The following is a 21046-nucleotide window of genomic DNA, read 5'->3' on the forward strand; positions in this document are numbered from 1 at the left end:
GGCTATTCCTTAGAACATTTAGTGACTCATTTTGATCCTCGTTCTTCTGCTAGAAACGATGTGAAAATAGATCGATGGTTTTGTGACCATTATGCTTATCTTTTGTCTCAAGCTAGGAAACGTAGTGTCCATCAATGGCCTAATGATTTCCAACAGTGGAAATCACAATTTCATTCACAACGTTGTCAGCCCTGTTTAAAGTAAATTATCCATTGAAAAAAAATGTTAGTGATTTGAAAAAAAAGTTTGATGTTATAGTGTTGGATTATTGTTAAAAATGTTAGAGTTGTTGTTTAGTGTTAAGTGATTTTTGAATAAAAAATGTTGTGTTTTGAAAAAAATGTCTTTGTCTTTTGTTTACCTAGAAGAATGTTGGATTGATGCTCTTTGATTTCTTACTATCCCTCTCATGACACTCACTAAACGTTGCGACTCGAAAACCGTGTGGGGGATGTTTTCCTTCACGTCCGCGCTTTGACTTTAAGAACCGGGGTTGTTTCCAGTCTAACCATCCATTGTCGACTCATCCTCCTAAGAAGATGTGCTTCAAACTAGCTAAGCTCAACGAAGCCTACGTGAATTTGCATAGGGTCAGACACAGTCTGATACCGAAGCCAGAAGAAATCGAAAATGTGAGAATGTTAAAAATCACTGAAGACCTGATAGAAGAGCTCTTCAGAGAAGAAATGAACAGGGAAAAAGAAGAATGGACAGAGAAGTACAGACTTCAGAGACAGCAGCAACAGCAGCAACAACAACAGCAGCAACCTGAACCTGACAGAGGCTTTGTCTATTGCCGTATCGACACCAAAGAGTTCTTCTTTTCTTTCCGAAGAAGCAGACCTATCGCCAGAAAGTCTATCCTCAGAGGACATCGCATTCTTAGAAACTAAAAAAGAATACCATAGCAAACAAAAAAAACCAGCCCTTTTCAGGGCTACCCAATACTCTAGAAAAGAAATAACTATTAATTTGCCAATGTGTGTAGGTAGAGTAGTGTGAAAATAAACACTAACTCTTTTAAAAAATGTGAGGGTATGTGTTGGTGTGTTTGAGTTAGTAAGAGCTCAAGTAAGTTGGTGGAGATAGTAGATTAAAATGATATCTTTTCTTACTGTTTGAGGTGTATATTTGGGGTTAGATTGGATTGATTTGCGTATGTGGATAGTCTATTGAAGTGATTTATAAAAAAATTTTAAATAGTGATGGGTAGCATAAAAAGTGAGTGAGTGTTTCTTTTAGGTCCGCGCGTTGTTGTTTTTTTGGTCATGATCTAGGTAAGATGAATTTTATGTTATTAGGGGGATGTTTTCCTTCACGTCCGCGCTTTCAGTATAAATTGAAACTCGTTCGGCAGTCCAGCTACCCTTGTTGATTGATCAACACCAAAAAATGAACACGAGACTTGAGAAACTGTTGGAGCTTCATGTGCATCTGGAATATGCCAGGCGCATATTAAATGAACTGGCCGCGGAAGCCATTGTCGAGGAGGGAAGGATAAGAGAGGAGGAAAGAAGAAACAAAGAAGAAGAAGAAAGAAGATATAAAGAGGAAAGAAGAAACAAAGAAGAGGAGGAGGAAAAGGAGAGAAGAAATTTCAAAATCCCAGAGAGTGAAAATTGGGATTCTGAAGCGACATATCCTGCCTCTGCTCTCTCCCCCCAAAAGGTAAAAAGTAACTGGGGGATAAGATGTGTATGTGGCGCCAGACCTGGAAGGTGCCACCATTAACCAGGTGTCCATGAAGTTCCAAACAAAACAGCCCTTTTCAGGGCTACCCAATACTCTAGAAAAGAAATAACGATCGATTTGCCAATGTGTGTAGGTAGAGTAGTGTGAATATAAACACTAACTCTTTATTAATAGTGGAAGTGTATGTGATTGTGTGTTTGTGTTTGTAAATGTTGAAGTAAGTTTGTGTGTTTGTGTTAGTAAGAGCTGAGGTGTGTTTGTGTGAATAGTAGATTATGGGTTTCTTAGCGTATGTGAAGAGTATAGTTAGGGTTTTATTATATGAAAAAAGTAGGGGGATGTTTTCCTTCACGTCCACGCGTTGTTGGGTCATGATCCAGGTAAGATCCATTTTATGTTTTTTAAGGGGATGTTTTCCTTCACGTTCGCGCTTTCACTATAAGAACCCACAGTGTTCGTCGTTCAAACCATTCTGCAAAGAATAAAAAGAAGATGGCGTCAAACCAAATGGACAAAATACAAACCTTGCAAGACGTTTTAGACAACTTAGGAATAATGGAACAGATGCTAATAAGACTGGTTGAAGACCATTATTCCTATAGTCCCCATCGTGTAAAGATGGAAATTAACAACTTAAGAAAAGCAAAGGACAAGATTAGTGGTGTGATGAAGGAAATAAAGGAGGAGAAGGAGGATGAAGAGGAAAAGATAAGAATAAGAACATGGAACGAAAAAATTGAAAAAGAAGAAGAAAATGAGAAGAGGAAGAAAGAAGAAGAGGAGGAAGAGAAGAAAGAAGAGAAGGAGAAAAAAAAGAAGAGAAAGAGTGTTGGAGATAAAATAAGAAGTTGGTGGAGGAAAAGAAGAAATTAGAAGCAGAAGAAAACCCAAAGGCCCTTTTCAGGGCCCCCATATTTCTCGAAAAGAGATAGCCTTTCCATTGCCTACCCCTTTTTTTAAAAAATTAAAAAAAAAAAAAATCCCATGTTAAATTCCTTATGTCCGTAGATTGTCCCACGATTTATTCCCATGTTAAATTCCCCTTGTCCGTAGAGTGTCCCACGATTTATTCCCATGTTAATTCCCCTTGTCCGTAGAGTGTCCCACGATTTTTCGCCATGTTAAATTTCCATTGTCCGTAGAGTGTCCCAAGGGGTTCTGTAATGCTAATTCCCATTGTCCGTAGAGTATCCCCCTTCACTACTCACGTGCGAAAACGTTACCCACGATCTGAGAAGTGATATGCCCCTGTAGTTGTTGCAGTCGCTTCTGTCGCCCTTGTTCTTGTACAGGGTCATGCTGCTAGCGTCTCTCATGCCCTGAGGCAATGCTGTTAGCGTCTCTCATGTCCTGAGGCACTGCACCCTCGTTCCAGCACTGGCAGAGGAGGTCGTGCAGGTGTGTGATCAGCACGCTAGAACCACACATGATGAGTTCTGCTGTGATGCCATCCTTCCCTGGGGATTTACCTAGGGGCAGTTTCTCTAAGGTCTTCTTTAGTTCGTCTACAGTATTTTTCTCGTACAGTTCGGCCATGAAAGGGAGGTTTTCAAAGCGTTGATGGCATCATTGGTCACGTGGTTTTCTTTGGAGTACAGTTCGGAGTAGTATTCCACCGAACGCTCCATCTTCTTGCCCTTGAAGGGGATGGTATCGCATGTGGCAGACTTCAGTGGTGCTGTCACTTTCTTCGTGGGCCCCATTGCCTCCTTTATGCTATCGTACATGCCTCTGATGTTTCCAATATATGCTGCTGACTGTATGCTCTGACAGAGCTGAAGCCAGTATTCACTGGCACACCGCCGTGCTAATCTCTGCACTTTGCTTCTGATAGACCTGTATGCCTGTAGTATCCTCTGGCAGGGGGATCGCTTGTATTGCAGGTGAGCACTACGACGCTCTACTATGGCTGACATGAGTGTGGGTGAGTTAGCATCAAACCAGTCATTGTTCTTTGATTGCTTCTTACCAAAGATCCGTGTGGCTGTGCTGTACACGGTCTCTCTGATGTGATCCCATCTTTCTTTGGCACTGCCGTTGGGGGTTTCTGAATCAAACGTCTTGGAAAGAGCATAGGTGAATGCATCAGCCATGTCTGGATATGATATTTTGCTCACATCAATGCGTGGTTTATCCTCTTGCCTAGAGCGGTGGATCTTCTTCGGCTGAAGCTTCATTTTGCAGCGCACCAGCGAGTGGTCTGTGTCTCAGTCAGCACTGTGGAAGGTACAGGAAAGAAGTACACCCTTCATGGTTGACCGTCTTGTAATGATCATGTCCAGGTGGTGCCAGTGTTTAGATCGGGGATGCCTCCAAGACACTTTGTGCTGTGGCTTTGTTTGAAAGAATGAATTGGTGATGCTGAGGTCGTGGTACGAGCACATCTCTAGAAGGTGCTGACCATTCTCATTCATTTTCCCAATGCCAAACTTGCCAAGAAAGGAGAGCCAAGAGTCATGGTCGGCACCCACCCTAGCATTGAAGTCGCCCATTAAAATCAAGTTCTCCTCCTTGGGAATTTTGTCGATGAGTGAGTTTAACTCATCGTAAAACTCATCCTTGGTATCTGTGCAGGATCTTAGTGTGGGTGCATAAACGCTGATCAGGTTGACAGGCCCGTTTGTGGTGTGGAGGAGGAGGGATAGCAGTCTTCCGTTTCCTTGTTGGCAGGGTTTTATCATCCCTAGCAGAGTGTTCCTGACAGCGAATCCAATACCAAACTCTCTGGCTTCGTCGGTGCTCTTTCCTTGCCAGAAGAATGTGTAGTTCTTTTCTCTGAAGGAGCCGGAATCTGGTAGTCGTGTCTCCTGTAGTGAGGCGATGTCGACATGGAGTCTTGCAAGTTCGTCGTTGATGACTGAAGTCTTTCGAACATCAGTGATTGTCTGGAGATCATCTGAAAGCCGAGTCAGCATGGTCCGGATATTCCAGGTACCTAACTTGAGGATTGAAGGTTTCCTTGTTGGTTTACTTTTGTTATTTCTTGGTGCAGTAGTTGTAGTCTGCTCGTCAGGTACTCGCCTACCTTAAGCCTTACGCACCCAGCAAGGCAGGCGAACTGTGGAGCGACGGCACCTTATTGGCTGGGGGCTGCCCAGTTTGAGGCCGCTGGTAGATGTCCAGTGAAACCTGTTGGTCTCTCCCACCGTCAGAAGCAACCCCTGTTGTCTGGCTCTACGCCAGTCGAGTGGTGACTTATAACTGGTAAACTGCTGTTTCCCGTGTTGTGTCGACGCTGTGGAGCGAAGCTGAAGTGTCATCTCCAGGGCGCAAGCCTGGTCAGGGTGATATGGAGAATTCAACTGTTGCTCATGCAACTGATCGCCTTAGGGGCTCCGTCTCCGGCTTTTCTGTTGGGGGTTACTCCCTTAGCCTAACCCACGAAAGGGTATAGGCGCAAGGCAGAGAAGGTTTGAAATCGGAGTTTACCTTCTCCTAGATGGGCGAACACCCAAGGTTAACGACTGAAATCAACTCATTGTTAACATGAGTGTGTGTTTGACCCATTCGCCCTCATGAAAGCCTTTCATTCAGGTCGTTAGAGACATATAGTCCTACGACCTGACGCCTAAATTAGCAGTGCTCCTTGAGCACATAAACGCCTGGGGGATGTGGCACAAATTCCTTCCCCCAGGAACATTTAGCATCCCGCTGTGCGGGAATAAACCCGTCGTACATGCCCTTCTTGGCGCATGCGACGTAAATCCAATTAATCAATATAAGCACACTACAAACTAAAATGACTGCTCCCATGTGCAAAAAAATATCAGCCTGAATTAGTCTAAAGTACACTATCTTTTTAGCACCTGTTAAAATAGGGAAAATTAATTTTGCCAGACTATCTTCAGAAAGTGCAACGGATCAATTACTACATAAATTACACACACACACACACACACACACACACACACACACACACACACACACATATATATATATATATATATATATATATATATATATATATATATATATATATATATATATATATATATATATATATATATATATATATATATATAGATAGATAGATAGATAGATAGATAGATAGATAGATAGATATAATTTAAAGAAACGTTATGTGCTCTTTCTGTGAAGTCAAGGAAGTGAAATGATCAAGCGGAGCTAGCATTTTTTGAAAGATGCACATTTGGAGTAAGGCCAAACCGTATATTCTATAAACCATAATACACCCAATCAATCCTACACCAAAATAAAAGGAATTACAGGTTCTTTGAACAATACCTAAGCTATGCAAGGTACTTTTTATATAGCCAGTATAACCAGTGTTGATACCCGGGAAATTATTTTTCCTGACATTTCTAACCCCCCCATGCAAAATATGAAAATTAAGTGTGTGCAACGCAGGAGCCAGAAAAGCAGGGAACCAGACTACCGCTGACCGATTTATCATATACTACGACGTTTTAATTATAATACGGAAGATATCATTGAATAACTAGAAGTAATTATAATTCAATTAACTCCAATGTATACATTATTTGCAAATATCTTTTACCTATTCAGTACTTTTGTTCTAGAAACAAAACGAAGAAATTTTACGACAATAGACCCGTTTATGCTCTTTCAAATTGGAGCTTGAGCAAGTCTTGCATAAGAACAGCAAATAGCATTGTTTTATTAACAGCACCCTCATCGGTCTAAGTTAATAATTTATTCTATAAGTATAGATATGGCTGAAGCTGACTGGAGTGAAGTAACATACATCGGAAAGAGGCAGCAAAAGAGCGGAACCCTCAAAACGCCAAAGGTTATTGAACACTTCCATAGTCATGCTGTTTCTTTAATTTTTAATTCGTTTTGTAAAAAAAATTATTTTGCATATCTTCAAAGCAAATTACATTCTGTCTTTTTCGTGAATAAATCATTATAGACAGTTCGCTTAAAATCGCGTGAAACATCTAACCTTAGAAAAACATTGCATGTTTGTAAAACATATGTTGAACGATCAACGAAAACGGGCAGAAATTACGGGATAGTATAGTCCTACATGTAAGACATAGCACATTTTGATTTTGTTGAGGTGCTATGTCTTACTGTCCAAATAACGGCCTTGTATAGTGTGTTCCGATGTCGTTGACATCGGAATGAGTAATCAAAGTTTTTGGAACATCTCACACATTTGGCAGCCTATATCGATATTTTCCCACTAATTTATGTGTGATTAATATACTTACTGTGCTGTCTTTATCCTGGTGGAGTGAAAATATGACACTAGCAAATTGATGCATTTTCACGTTCCGTTGACATATATTTGAATTTGTTGCAATGCGACGGTAGTCGAAGTATGCCGAAGTAAGTTCAAGTAGGTTGATGTTTGGGATATATTTCTTGAACGAAACGAACTGTTGCTTACAGTTCCAATAGGCATAATATATTTTTATTCGTTTCGTTAAAAAATAATGTTCAACTTTATCCGATTTTGGCATTCTCGGCTTTCATCGCTTTCCAGCCAACTGAAAAGTAGGCGAAAGAAACTTGAAAACGGGTCCATTTCGTTTGTGAGAATTTTAATTTATTAGAGAAAAGGCATCATAGTAAGTAAAGTCTGACTAAAACATTATAACTTTACTTTGTAGAAAAGCGTCATTATTTTAGTTGTCAATTGTGTGAAATATTCCTGAAAATTTTACTTTCGTAACGATGTTAGTCGACATCAAAACACACTACACAGCGCCTTTAGTTAGGCTGTAAGACCCTGACGCCCACAACATAAATATCAGCGTCGGGTCTTACAGGTAGGACTACTGGATAGTCACAAAAACACAAAGGACAAAATTCAAATTTGTATTGTTATTATTAACATGTAGAACAAAAATTAACGGGACAAACATTACTAATTCATGTTTTTATTATGATGAACTTGTAGGACAAAAAGTAACGGGACAAAATGTCATACATTAAAACCTTTAATGCTGTAAAATGTTAATAATAATTTAGCAGTTCATAGTTCGGTTTGCTTCTTAAAGCGGCGTGTTATGCAGGATTGGGCTGATATTGATAATGTAGAAATTGTCCACAATTTGCTTCTTCAGATACATTAGCCAGTCATAAAACCTTTGGAGAACTACTTAGTTATTATGATTGGGCATGTGTTCTTGAAGAAACATATTTTACTAGGAAAACTTGATTTCATCTTCAGATATGTTACCCATCATAATACCTTAGTAGTTCACCTAAAGTATTATGATTGGGTAAATATTTTTGAAGAAACATATTTTACTAGGAATAATTGGTTTCTTTAATTACTATGTAAACAAGGTTACAGGATATCTGTGTTTTATATACAAATAGTTTCTTGCAGTGTTTATCAACAAAAGTTTCTTGCATGTTATTTGACTCATCAAGGCAAAAACCAGTGAGTCAGAATCCAAATCTATGAGTCTTATTCAAGCCGATGATCAGTTTTCACTTGTTTTTAAAAAATAATTATATTGTTTAAATACCCAACAAAAATATTAGTTATATAATGTGACTAAGCCAATAAGGCAGTTCCCTTGCCAGAAGCATCTGAACATTCGACATTTCTTAAAAAATCTTGTTGATGGTTTCATGTCATCAGAAATAATCTGAGCATATATGACAAGGCGTTTATTGTTGGCTATGTCAGTGCTTTCATCTGCCAAGTCTGTCACAAATGATGAATTTTGCAAGTCATGTGTAAGATTATCCTCAACAATGTTAGATAGGTTCCCCAGTAACTATGAACAAGTAATAGCTGAGTCATAATGATTGACAGAATTCTTCAACATTTTTTCAGCTGCTAACTCGTGTATTAAATCAAGAAGAGATTTATGTTTTAGAAATGGGATGTCTTCTACACTCAGCCAATGTACACACTTAAGTTGCAACTTCACTGCTATGTCTTGTTTGGAAGAATGTTTTTGTAAACCTGCATTCAAATCTGCCTGCTGTTGTGGACCTTCAATCAGCAGTTTGTATTCTGGCAACCCAGCATTCCTTGCCAGTGTTCTGTTACTGCTTTTTTTTTGCATATTTGGTCATGGAGTTTTTTTTAAACCTCTGTACATATATGGCAAAACATACAGATGTCTTCATTGTCACATTCTTCACCCGACTAAACTTTTTTAAAAACAGCAGGCTCTGTTTTCAACTATTGCTGCACAAAATACATTTTATCTTATGAGTAACCATTACCTCAGCTTTGGATGATGAAGGTTCCACTGGTTCAGTGTCATCATTTGGTCATAAACATGGGACAAAAGATAATTTTGTTTGATTCAGATCTATTTAAATTATTTTGACTTGGATGCCATTTACAGTCAAATGGTGACAGTATCTTTGAACAATTCCAGGCATACAATTGAGCAAATGGAAAATTGTTGCTTCGTTTAGCTATTAAATTAGTTAGACCAAACCTTAATTTTGTGTTAATCAGCAAAACGTAATATTGGGGTGCTGTAGTTTATGTACCTGCAATGATTTTTAGACTGAACGTTTGATTTTTGTTAATCAGCAAAACATAACATTGGAGGGGGTGTCAATTTAGGTACCAGCAATGATTTTTGTCTGTCAAATTGGAAAAGTCTGTATATTGACTAGTTTATTATACATGTACAGTAGTCCCCCTCTTATAAGGCCACCCCTAATGCAGCAGGGAAGTGGCCTTATAATGCGGGTGGCCTTTCTAGAGGGGGATGACAAATGCAAATAGTAAATACATATGAAAAAAGTCACAAGTACATTTAATTTAAGTATTTAATATTTTAATTAAAAATGTCACATGAATGATGTGAAATAAATGTAAAACAAACTTTGTCATCATTTTCAAAAGAATGCTATGAATAACCATTGATATGGTTTTAAAACTGTCTTTATAATATTGTTACAGTTCACATCATCTGTCACTTTGCTGGTAACAGTCTAAAAACAAACCAGTCTCGTCACATCACATTAAAAATATCCTTGCTGTCATATCCCCTGCATATATCGTTTAGTCTTTTGTTCCAATCTTGGACAAGTTCATTATTAACATCAGCTGATTCGCCACTAAGGACAGAACACTTGATATTGTGCCGCACTTGAAATATGTGCAACCATCCATTACTTGCGGTAAAGTTGTCATATCCCAATTCAACTGACAAAATTTTTGCTTTTTCTTGTCATTCAAATCATGATACAAATGTTTCCTGTCTCAAAAAATCTTCTTCTCTCTGTCCATTTCACCTTTCCACTTCTGCAGAATTGTTTCATTATCTTTCACGATATTGTTTATCTGAGTCTTCCCGACGTTAGTTTTCTGCAATGATCCTAGACGAACACACACCCCCATCAGTTGAATTACTTTCACGTTCTCCTCTAAACTGACAATTTTTTTTCCTCGATGACATGTTGATCTTTTTGCAGTAAGTTATTCATGTTGCCAACTACAATACTGATAAAACAATTTTGTATGCATCTAAACAAATTGCCGTGTGTTTTTAAAGGAAGTGATCTTGTCACGTGATTCATTAGTCGCAGTCTGGTACCCTATTGTTTTTATACATTTCTTGAAACTAAGTGAGAGAAGCCAAAATGGCTTCGATATGTACCATTAACATCACGCAGATTTGACCTCACAGCCGCTAGGATTTGTAATTCTGACAATTATTGTCAGTAGTAATAGCCACTGATTATCAAAGTGAACAAGCTCAATATCTTACTAAGGGAAACCATAAAGGCTACCAAACCATTTTCCTGCTGACTTGGGTATTGTACGTCAATAATGCCACTTCTCAGCTGTTACTACTGTTCAATAATTGTAATTTTAACAATTATCAGTGACTAAACCAGACATCTTATGATAACACAGCAGTAAGGCTAATTGGATTACATGTACGTACCCTTTTTGTATGGATTAAAATTTGAGTCTTTCTCAGTTTTTATGGAATAAATTTGGCTTCTCGTGAGGCGTACATGATATAATATTAACCTTAGTGGTAAATGTACTTTACTCAACACTTCTTTCAGTAACGAAAACCTGACATCGGGACACAGGCACTTGATTCTGTGGAAACTAATGCGTATACTCGCTATTGTTATATAGTGAGTATACGCATTAGTTTCCACAGAATCACGTGCCTGTGCATCGGGAAACAGAAATCGGATTACTTAACACACGTTATGAATAAAATACTCTTTCAGGATACATATTCAAATAAAATGTGGCTGCTTGTGAGGGGTAAATTTTATAATTTTGCACTAATATGCTGGTCGCATTAGCCGGGTGGCCTTTCGCGAGGGGTACTTTTGAACACAAACTCATCAGTGCCAACGGATTCTGGCCGTAAGGAGTGGGTGGCCGCTGGTCGGGGGGGGGGGGCCGTTCAAGAGGGGGACTACTGTACAATGAATAGCTCACTGTATAGGCCGTTTAAAAATAACCCGATTGGAGCAGAGAACTTCACCCAACGGATCCAGATCTCATCATCCACCTTTATGACACTATTATCAGTTTTAATTTAGTTAAATGAATGAATTATTTCCAGAACTGTTAGACCTGATATCTTGGAGGTACTGATACAGACTTTGAAGCATTATATGTACCTCTTTGAAATGCATATTGAATGATGAAAAACACTTGGTGAACAATCAATAAATGTACAATGATCAATAAACTCCATGTGCAGAATAGGGGCCCCCGAGTGGCCGAGTGGTCTAAAGTGCTGTCCGTTACAGATCACCGCCATCTCACCTCTGTCTGCGTAGGTTCGAGTCTCGGATTTGGCCATTGTAGGTATGTGAGAAAGCTTGCCAGTAGCTTCTCGAGGGTTGGTGGTTCTTTCCGTGGTTTTTCCGGGTTCTTCCTCCACCATTAATACTGGCCGCCATGTATAGCCTATCATGTGCTGAAAAATGGCATAAAACCCTGCAACAACAACAATGTGCAGAATAAGTAGTTTAATGCTAAATGATAGTCGATAAACCATCAACATTGAATGATCAACCATGAACGAAAAATGGTAAAGAGTGGACCATAAATTAAGAACTAGAAGCAATAAACAAATTTTGTATATTTTGTTTATTTCACACAATTAAGACCAGGGCAGAGCAGAACATTTTAAGTTTTCCATTGTCCAGATATCTCGTATGCATTATTTCCTGATCAGATATTGTAGCATATTGTAAACAATAGAATGAAACCATTAAAAACCTGTTAATCATTCATGCCAGATTTGTTTTGTTTGAAATGTTGTGATTGGCCAATAATTTGGTCCTTTAGCCAGATATGCATTCAAGTGGTAATAGACTGTGCGTACTTGCAGCAGTTATTAACTCATTCGGCCCCAGAGGTTTTTGTAGTTTGTGCCGTAAATGTGCGTAGGAAAGACATTTGGGGGGCTATTATTGAATGCATTGTAATACATCGGCTTTCAACAGATTTTCCATGAGTCTAAAGCCTAGTTGTATTAGAAACATATTTTTTCATTGGTTATTTTGCTTGCTCATGAGCAGAAGTATAAAAGTTTTTTTGTTGTTTTTTTTTGCTTAATGGACCCATCATTTTCGTATGAAGACTGCAATTTATTCCAAATGCCACCCTTATCCTAGTTTTTGCAAAGAATCACCTGTCTGTGTGCAGTTAAGACCAGTATGCCTTAGATCTGAGGCCATAAGGTCTAAAATCCGGACACAAAATCGCATCCTGACCTCGAGCTAATTTTGGGTGGAAAAAAAAAACGGGTCCAAAAAATGAGGTTTTTCCCAGTGTATTTTGTAGTGCAACTAGAACTTCCAGATTATTTGGTATCATTTTAGAGCCATATCTGTCTGCTTTTTTTTAAATACCACCCACGTTGGTGTATCTTAAATGACCTTGATGCTGCAGAGCTTGGAAGTAGGGTACAGCCTCATCAAGCCTACAGACGGGATCGGGGCCGAATCGGTTAATGACCAGCGGTGGGTGTGATACAGGTAGACCAATACATTTTTTTCTGACATGACTGATGGTGGTCACATCGGGGGGGGGGGGGGTGGGGCAGAGAACAGCTTGTTGGTCTGTGATATATGTTGTAAAGAAATATGTTGAGCATTTCTATTTTCCCACATTGCATGCATGAACAGCCAGATGAATATGGCATGAAAAAATATTTGCCAAAATCTTTTTAAAATGGGAAGAAAATATTTGTCCATGACTAGCAACTTCAAAAATTGTACTGTCTCTACTTTGAAAATGAATAGTCCAGAATATCAAGCTATGGCAAGCTATGGGATTGCGTAGCCCTAAAGACGTATTTGGAATTGAAAATTAACTAAACCTGTTTCAAGAAATCATCTTCCTATGAGGAAAAAAAATGTTTCTGGTTCGCTGACCATCCCTGTTTTTCATTGCTGACCTTAGCACTTTTTTTCCACAGGGTAAAAAGAAAATATATATATATTTTTAATTTTTAAAACTTCCCAAAATTGATTTGTGAATCTAATTGAGCCAATTATGCCCAGTTACTGAAGTGCTTAGCACAACATATATACTAATCATTATGAATATATATAGATTAATATAACCTACCTACCCTAATCTGTTCATGTGATTCAGGTCACAAGCTTGGCTAAAGTGGGTATGTAAGAAAGCTGCCACTAACTTCCCATGGGTCTTTGGTTTAACCTTGGTTTTTCTGGGTCATTCCGCCACCAGTTATACTGGCTGCCATGTATAGCCAATCTTGCACTGAGAAATGGCGTTAAACCTCAAAACAACATCGGACTGGCATTCGATGCATTACCTATTGCAAAAACAGGCTTGAATTCAGTTTCAAATTTCTTTTTGTGAAATACGAAGGCAAAATATAGAATCTAACACTTTATTCTACTAGTACCAATATATAAGTATACCTTTTATGAGGATCTGCAAATCATGCTATTTTTTAAAATCACATCAGGAATATATGCATAGAGTTAAACTTTTGATGTTAGAATAGAGATTAATGAACCTTACAGTCTTGTCAGTCAATGACTCTTATGATATAAAAGGAGAAAAGAAAAAATGATGAATGCCAACTGGGCCAGTTGAGTTAGTGGTTCTTTCTCAAACTCTCTCTCTCTCACAAAACTGAATTGTCACTTAACATTTTAATTGTGTGGCCCCCAACAGTGGACAAATTAAAATGTTATTTATATTTTCGTGGATATATACAACAGACTGGCTTTCAAAAATTACTTGAATCTATTTTTTTAAAGTATGAAATGATCGACTTTGTGCACAGGTTTTTGTGGCTTCTGTGAACCAACTACAGCCAATAAAAACATTCTTTGTGTGTTTCTCTCTCTCCTAGACACACATAGTACATAAATAATCACACATGTGAACAGATCTTCAATTGGCTTTTTACTTTTGAATTATACAAATGATTACAGCTGTAAGAATTGGAATGATATGAACAATGTTTAGAAATTTGTTGTTTTATTTAATTTTGCTATGTATGATTAGGGAATCAGGAATTTTAAGTCAAGAAAAGCTAGTGCTTTATAATTTTCAAACAGTTCTTTTACTTTTCATGTTCACTCTTTCCTTTTCACATTGAAAACTTTATTTTGTTAAGATTAAAGAAGCTTCCATAATTGATTAATTGTCTTTGTTGCTATTGGAATAGCGAACTCTGAGTACTGGAAATGGGGCACTTGTTGTAGCAGTGACTGCAAATGAACTCGCAAGACTCTCACACACACACACACACACACATCAAGGGTCAAGCTAGCCTTGAACTTTAGAGAGAAGTGACTTTTCATTTTTTGCAGAATAGGGAGAAGTGAGAGCTGAACAAAGATAAGTGACAGCAAAGCAAGAAACTATATATATATTATGTGCAGTGCATGCTCAACCATTTAAAAGCATTATCATCAGCAAGATGCAGAGCCGGCAGTCCACCGGGGAACTTTGTGAATGCACAGTTGTTCACAATGTGTGGCATGGTCTGTGTCAACAGCAACAGGAAGAGTCAGTGGCCTGTCCCCATTGGACAAGGTTAACTGCATAATGACCCTGCCCTTTTTGGAAGCGGTTCAACGTGGTCCACAGATGATGTGGAAGGTTGAAGCCAGGAGGGCAGACAGATGGCTCAGCTACGAGAAGTGGTTTACAACATCTGTTGAAGACCACTTGACACTCCGTGCCGAAATAGCTCTCTTATCCTCCAGTAACAAACCAAACCACATTGTACTTATCGAAGTCAAGTGGAATGCTGGATATGAGGCGATGTCCATGTACAGTGGAAGCTTCTCACTGGCATAGACCTTAGCGAACACTTTTGTGGTTGCTTCCTGGCAGCGCAGATGTGGAGGAGGAATGTTGCTGAGTACTGGCAGCCATGGGAATGGGGTAGGATGTAGTGTTCCAGAGATTATGCGCATTGTTTGTGTTGAGCTGGACATCAATTAACTTAATGTGGGATGACTGAGTCCAGACAGGAACACAATACTCAGCTGTCGAATAACAGAATGCCAGTGCTGATGTCTTGAGTGTTTGAGCACTAGTGCCCCAGGTTGAGCCAGCCAGTTTGCTGGGTAGGTTGTTTCAAGTGCTAAGTTTTGCTGCAACTTTGTTCAGATGGTTGTAAAATGTCTGTGATCTGTCCAGAGTCACACCAAGGTATGTTGGTGTCGGGTCATGTTTTATTTGCTGCCAATTGAAGAGGATGCCAGGCTCACGGTTCGCATTTGCATTGTTACAGTGGAAGATGCTGGAGACTGTCTTTGTTGCACTTGACTGTAGATGCCATTTCTTGAAAAAGTCTGTAATTTTCTCCAGGTCCTTGTTCAGTACCTCCTCAAGCTCGGTAAATGAGCAACTTTGGGTCATGAGAGCAATGTCATTTGCATACATGAACTTGCACAACTGTGTGACAGGTAAGTCATTGATATAGACATAGAACAGACCCTTGTGGGAATCCATTAGTCTGATGCCTCCAAGAGCTACAGCTCTCATGGATGTGCAATCTGAAGTGCCTGTTGCGATGGAACAGTTTGATAGTTTCAACTATCCAGCATGGTATATATATATAAGGGATTTAAAAAATTTTAAAAGTCAGCCACTTGCCCAAAATATAATATCCCAAAATGAGTAAAACAATAAGATAAAATATGGCATATTTTATAGAAATCATTTATTTGTATAAACTTTTTTTATATATAATTCTCTGTTGGCACCTTTGAAGTATGTGCCCATAGTTAAAGTTATTAAAACCATATATATATATATATATATATATATATATATATATAATAAATGTAAACAGATAAGTAGAATAAAAAGATTTAGAATGCAGCACACAAAAATATGTACATGTGCGTAGGCAGATAAATGATTGGTTGAAAATGGTGTGGAAATAGCTTGATTTTTGAGAGAAAGAATGAAAGCTAGACTAACCATTTATTTATAGTAACAAATGAAGGATTTGTGAATACTAATTTAACAATACAGTATTCATCTAATCATATTGCAAGTGGTGACATGCATCAAAATATTTGACAATCTTTTAAGAATTATTTGATAATGCTTATTTTTGTCCATTTAAATATTATGTTTGGTCTACTGCAGTTATCACATTAACAACGGATCATAAACACCGCTTTTGGGTGCTAGAATTTTGTAACATCATTAATACTTTGAATGAAGACCTTCTGCTGGTTAATCATTAGAGACAAGTGCCTTTTATTTTTGAATGGACCTGTCAAAGAAATGTCATGATTTGTATGGTTAACAATCCACACCTACTCAACATAAAATTGGCATTAAAACAATCTTTGAAAAGCAGACTGCTTAGAGTCTAACTTCTGAAAGACAGTGGATCTTGGATCCAAAGAATATTTTAGATTAAAACATCAATATTTATTCCTTATTTGTCAAAACTTGCTTTAAAAAGTAAGTATTCACATTATGTTGGCATGAGAAAATGCAAAGACTGACCATGGTATTGACTATTGCATGGAAATGATGCATTAAAAAGTAAGTATTCACATCATGTTGGCATGAGAAAATGCAAAGACTGACCATGGTATTGACTATTGCATGGAAATGATGCATACAGCTGATGAAAGTTATGTAGAAGAATTGACTAAGGTGCTAATACATGTACTGTGTGCAGGGTTTCATGGTATAAAACAGGGCCACTTAACCAGTTCAAATAGCTTACACAAAGCTAGTTTTTTCTGTATTTTACTGAGACTACAAATATAAAATAAAATATTCTGTGTAGACTTTTATCCCTCTCAATTTTTCGGATTTGCTTGTGGACAAGTGTCTTGCAAACTTGAGCCTGCTTGAACCAATTTGAGCTTGTCCCCGGAGTCAAGCAAATGGATTTGTAAGTCCCTGTGCTCTCTTATTTGAATTATATCCTCTATATCTCAAGCATATCTACATTTTAACATTGGTTTCAAACAATACTTTATTTTCAGATAGAAAACTTTCTGTGTTGTATGTATTTTATAAACACATTTTGTATACATATACAGATTTATCATATTAATCTGCAGTGTAATATCATGTTAAAAGAGCATACTATAAGCTATACATTAATGAATTTCATTTGATAAGAGTGCCTAGCTTTATTGAAAGTTAATAAAAGCACTAACCCAACTGCCCTTTAACATTTTTTTTATACTTTCAGAAAGATCACTATGAAATCGCAGTTGAAAATATTTTTGACCTAGTTTGAAACAACCCCTCTACCTGACAACATATGCATACATCCTCAAGTCATACTGTTCATCCAAACTTCTTTGTTGCAGATAAATATAATTATAATTATTTTAGACAACACTGTAGCATTAAAGTTTTGATGTATAAATGATCTAGACCCTTCTTTCTAACCAAATCAAAAACGACATGTCACTGTATGTATTTTTAGAAAGAGGGATTTTCTTAATATAACCACTCACTTCCTGGCTTTGTTACAACAATCAATTGGTAGATTGATTGGGGCCCTGCATGGCTGAGTGGTCTAAAACGCTCTCCGTTACGGATTACTACCATCTCTGCGTGGGTTCGGCCAGTGTGGGTATGTGAGAAAGCTTGCCAGTAGTTTCTTGTGGGTCAGTGGTTCTTTCCAGGGTTTTCCCGGGTTCTTCCTCCACCATTAATACTGGCTGCCATGTATAGCCTATTGTGTGCTGAAAAATGGTGTTAAACCCAACAACAACAACAATTGGTAGATTGCAAATTTATGGTTTTATTTTTTGAAGTAACTTTGGTTAAATAGTATCTTGCTGCAGTGCCTTTCTTTTTCTTCATATTTTTGCAAAAGTGAGTAAGGTCAGAAAACATCCGTGATATTTCAGTGTTTTTCGAATTTCACAATTTCCCGGCGTGAGAGTTGACAGGTATGGTATTCTTTATAAAGACTGTATTTATGTATTCTGTATGAAGACTATGTAATATGGATTTATTATCCGTAATTTTCAGGAACTTAACGCAGCCCAGAGAAAAGGTTTAGAGATTGAGACTTCCAAGAAGTGTAAGTTGCATGATTTTGCTGCCATTTTCACGTCTGTACCAAAACTGCACTATATATGATTTCAAAGATTTGTCAAACTCTGTGTATATGCATATGTAGAGAACTAGATCCAGGTTAGTTAACCACCTATTGCAGAAGTTGACGTCATCTAGTGAAACACAATTTCAAATGATTATTGTATAGAAAAGAAAGGATTTTACTAGCTGATTTTTTTCCTATATACTGTAATAAAAAAACTGTACATTTGCGGTGTATACTGCATTTACATGACACATTACAGTAAGAATTTGATGGGGGTGGGGGTTCAGACTGCATTTTGGAGCACATCGTGGTTTTTTACAGGGGCTGAAATACACCTTTGAGATGATTGTAGTGATATGCATAATTTTGTGGCAGATTTGGCTACTCAGACACCCTCCAATGAGAAAAGGTAGTGATAAGTGAACACCAACAATATTTTATGATAAAAGTAATACATTTTAAGATTGTGACATTTATCTGTAAGAATGAAAGTAAAATCTTGTACATGGAGTGGATATTAGAAATCCAATAACAACGATTCATTATCATGTGATGGCACAGGTATCATTGTGATATATTTATTACATCATCTAGAATTATTCACTAGATACATGTAAATGAAATATTTTTTAAACTGTGATAACTAGTCTGCATGGACTAGAAGTAGCAATTAAATCTAAGGTGTGTTGTGTTTACAGAAAAACCCACAGTGCTGTGATAGGGTCAGACTGATGAATGTGTGCCAAAGTCACATCATAACAAGTTTTAATTACTGATGATGTACATGCAGTGCATGTGTGTAAACAATTAACAGTCATCAGTTTATCCCTTGTTTTTATATGGTATACTGTATGCACTCACTTATAACTTTAGTCAAAGTGTAGATAACATTGACCCTCAGCTGCATTCCCATAATGCACCAGAAAATCTATGTCTATGTAGTTTATTAGAAGTATTGAGTAGAACAAGCAACACAGACCCTGATCTGCATTCACATAATGTGCCAGTAGATCAGAGTCTGTGTTGTTGGTTGTAATAATTACCCCTAGCAAACTGCATAGACCCAGATTTTCCATACACACTATGCAATAACATTCTAATGTACAGTATAGATAAAATAATGACTTGTACACAAATGTACACCAAAAAACAAATGCATCTTAATATCCTGGTTACAATTTGACGAGAGTTCATAAAAAGTTAAAAGCAAAATCCAATTTTCTTTATTTTTTTAAACTATTGTGGTGCACAGAACTGAAACTAATGTGTTATTCAATTTTTTTTAATGGCTAAAATCTTTTCAGCCATGCCTTTGTGAATGGAAAGATTATTATGTAACAGTACTTTCAGTAAATCTGTCTTTGTTTGTTTGAAAAACTGGAAGCCTCTAGATGAATGAAATTTCTTCATTGGATGCTGATCCATCATGGAGTTGTTATAGCATAGATGGTAGAGCATTAGATTCATAATTCGTGTGTTGTGGGTTTAATACCTCTCCAGGCCAGCCTGGATTGGTTGTTTGTGTGTGTCTCTTGAAAAGGCACATAGCTTCCATTTCCTTAACTTAGTGTGGCCAGTAATGTATTCATGGTGATATTTAACCCACAAATCCATTATCTTTGCTTTTACTAAAAACAGAAAAACCTCCAGATTGGTGAATATTTTGTGAAAACAATATAATACTTGTGAAACCTGTGAGATCAGATCTTTATTTAACCATTGTTGCATGGATTGTTCTGCATGTTTCTGTCAAAAATAATTGGAAATGTACATTCTAGAAAGGGATAGCCTTATAAGGTAACAGATTAAAAAAGTCAATCACAATTCTATTTTCACTTAATTTTTAGCTCACTGGGCCTCAAGACCAAGTGAGTGTGTGGTATTGTTATTTACAACTTGTAAAAATCTGCTTGGCCAATTAGCACATGATTTTACTGAGAGCATTTTGGCATCAAGGCCTTTTAAAATTATTGAGTCATGTTGTTTATCATCATATAATGCTGCCATTCTTTGCCAGTAGTTCTTCATTTGGCCATTAGTCAGACAGATGAGTGATCTTATGTTCACTTGTTTTGTTTTTTTAGTTGGTCATGTGCTCTCCTACTCCACTAAAATGAGATGCACCCAAGCTAATGATACACCTCTGCCTTGTTATAATATGCCTCATTATAACAAGATTTTGGCTATAACACAGTACCAATGTGAACCCCATAATCAAAATCAGACCAAAGAAAAACAATAAGAGTTGAAAGAAAACAAGGTGAAACTTGGTCCTAAATCTTCATTTCCATTTTAAAATACCAGTATTTAACAAATTCTGAAAAGGTCCTATATACCACAGTCCTCTATCTTCCTCTATTCTCAATACATTTCAGTTTAAAGGACATCGCAGTTCTCAGTATTGAGCAGTTAGGTACATAATGTGGTAATGTACCCAACTACCTCGTTATAGTGAGGAAGAGCTGTGCATGGTGAAAAAACTTATAGTTACTCATCTCGAAGATCTTAACAAAGATTTCTTTGATGTAACAAACTGATTTTTTTTAAGTTACTGGTGGACAAAACAAACAACACTCAGCCAGTAAGAACACAGCAAAGCTTGACAGGGAGACCGAAGAGCTGCACCATGATAAGTTAGGACTGGATATTGCAAAGCTAATTCAGCAAGGACGTCAGGCAAAGGGTTGGACTCAGAAAGATTTGGCCACAGTAAGTTGTTATTCACTATGCCAGAGTGGGTTCAATATATAGTTTATGGATTCTTTGTTATTTTACTTTAGCTCACCATATCAAATACCATTGAGCTTTTAGCATTGCCACATGTATATTGTGCATCCATCCAGTTTCCTCTTGACACAATG

At 37.5% G+C, this 21046-nt stretch overlaps 1 protein-coding gene across 1 annotated transcript in view; it reads left to right on the forward strand.

Moving 5' to 3' along the window:
• The first annotated feature begins 6192 nt into the window (after window positions 1-6192).
• Window positions 6193-21046, forward strand: part of LOC149780015 (endothelial differentiation-related factor 1-like) — a 30507-nt gene continuing 15653 nt past the window's right edge. Inside the window, exons 1-3 of the mRNA XM_089936759.1 lie at window positions 6193-6463; window positions 18113-18164; window positions 20734-20894. Coding sequence (XP_089792885.1) covers window positions 6386-6463; window positions 18113-18164; window positions 20734-20894 — 291 coding nt within the window. The 5' untranslated portion in view covers window positions 6193-6385. The remainder of the gene's footprint in view (window positions 6464-18112; window positions 18165-20733; window positions 20895-21046) is intronic.

The sequence above is a fragment of the Sinohyriopsis cumingii genome, chromosome 16, assembly GCF_028554795.1.
Source record: "Sinohyriopsis cumingii isolate HCF-2022 chromosome 16, ASM2855479v2, whole genome shotgun sequence".
Taxonomy (NCBI): Eukaryota; Metazoa; Mollusca; class Bivalvia; order Unionida; family Unionidae; genus Sinohyriopsis; species Sinohyriopsis cumingii.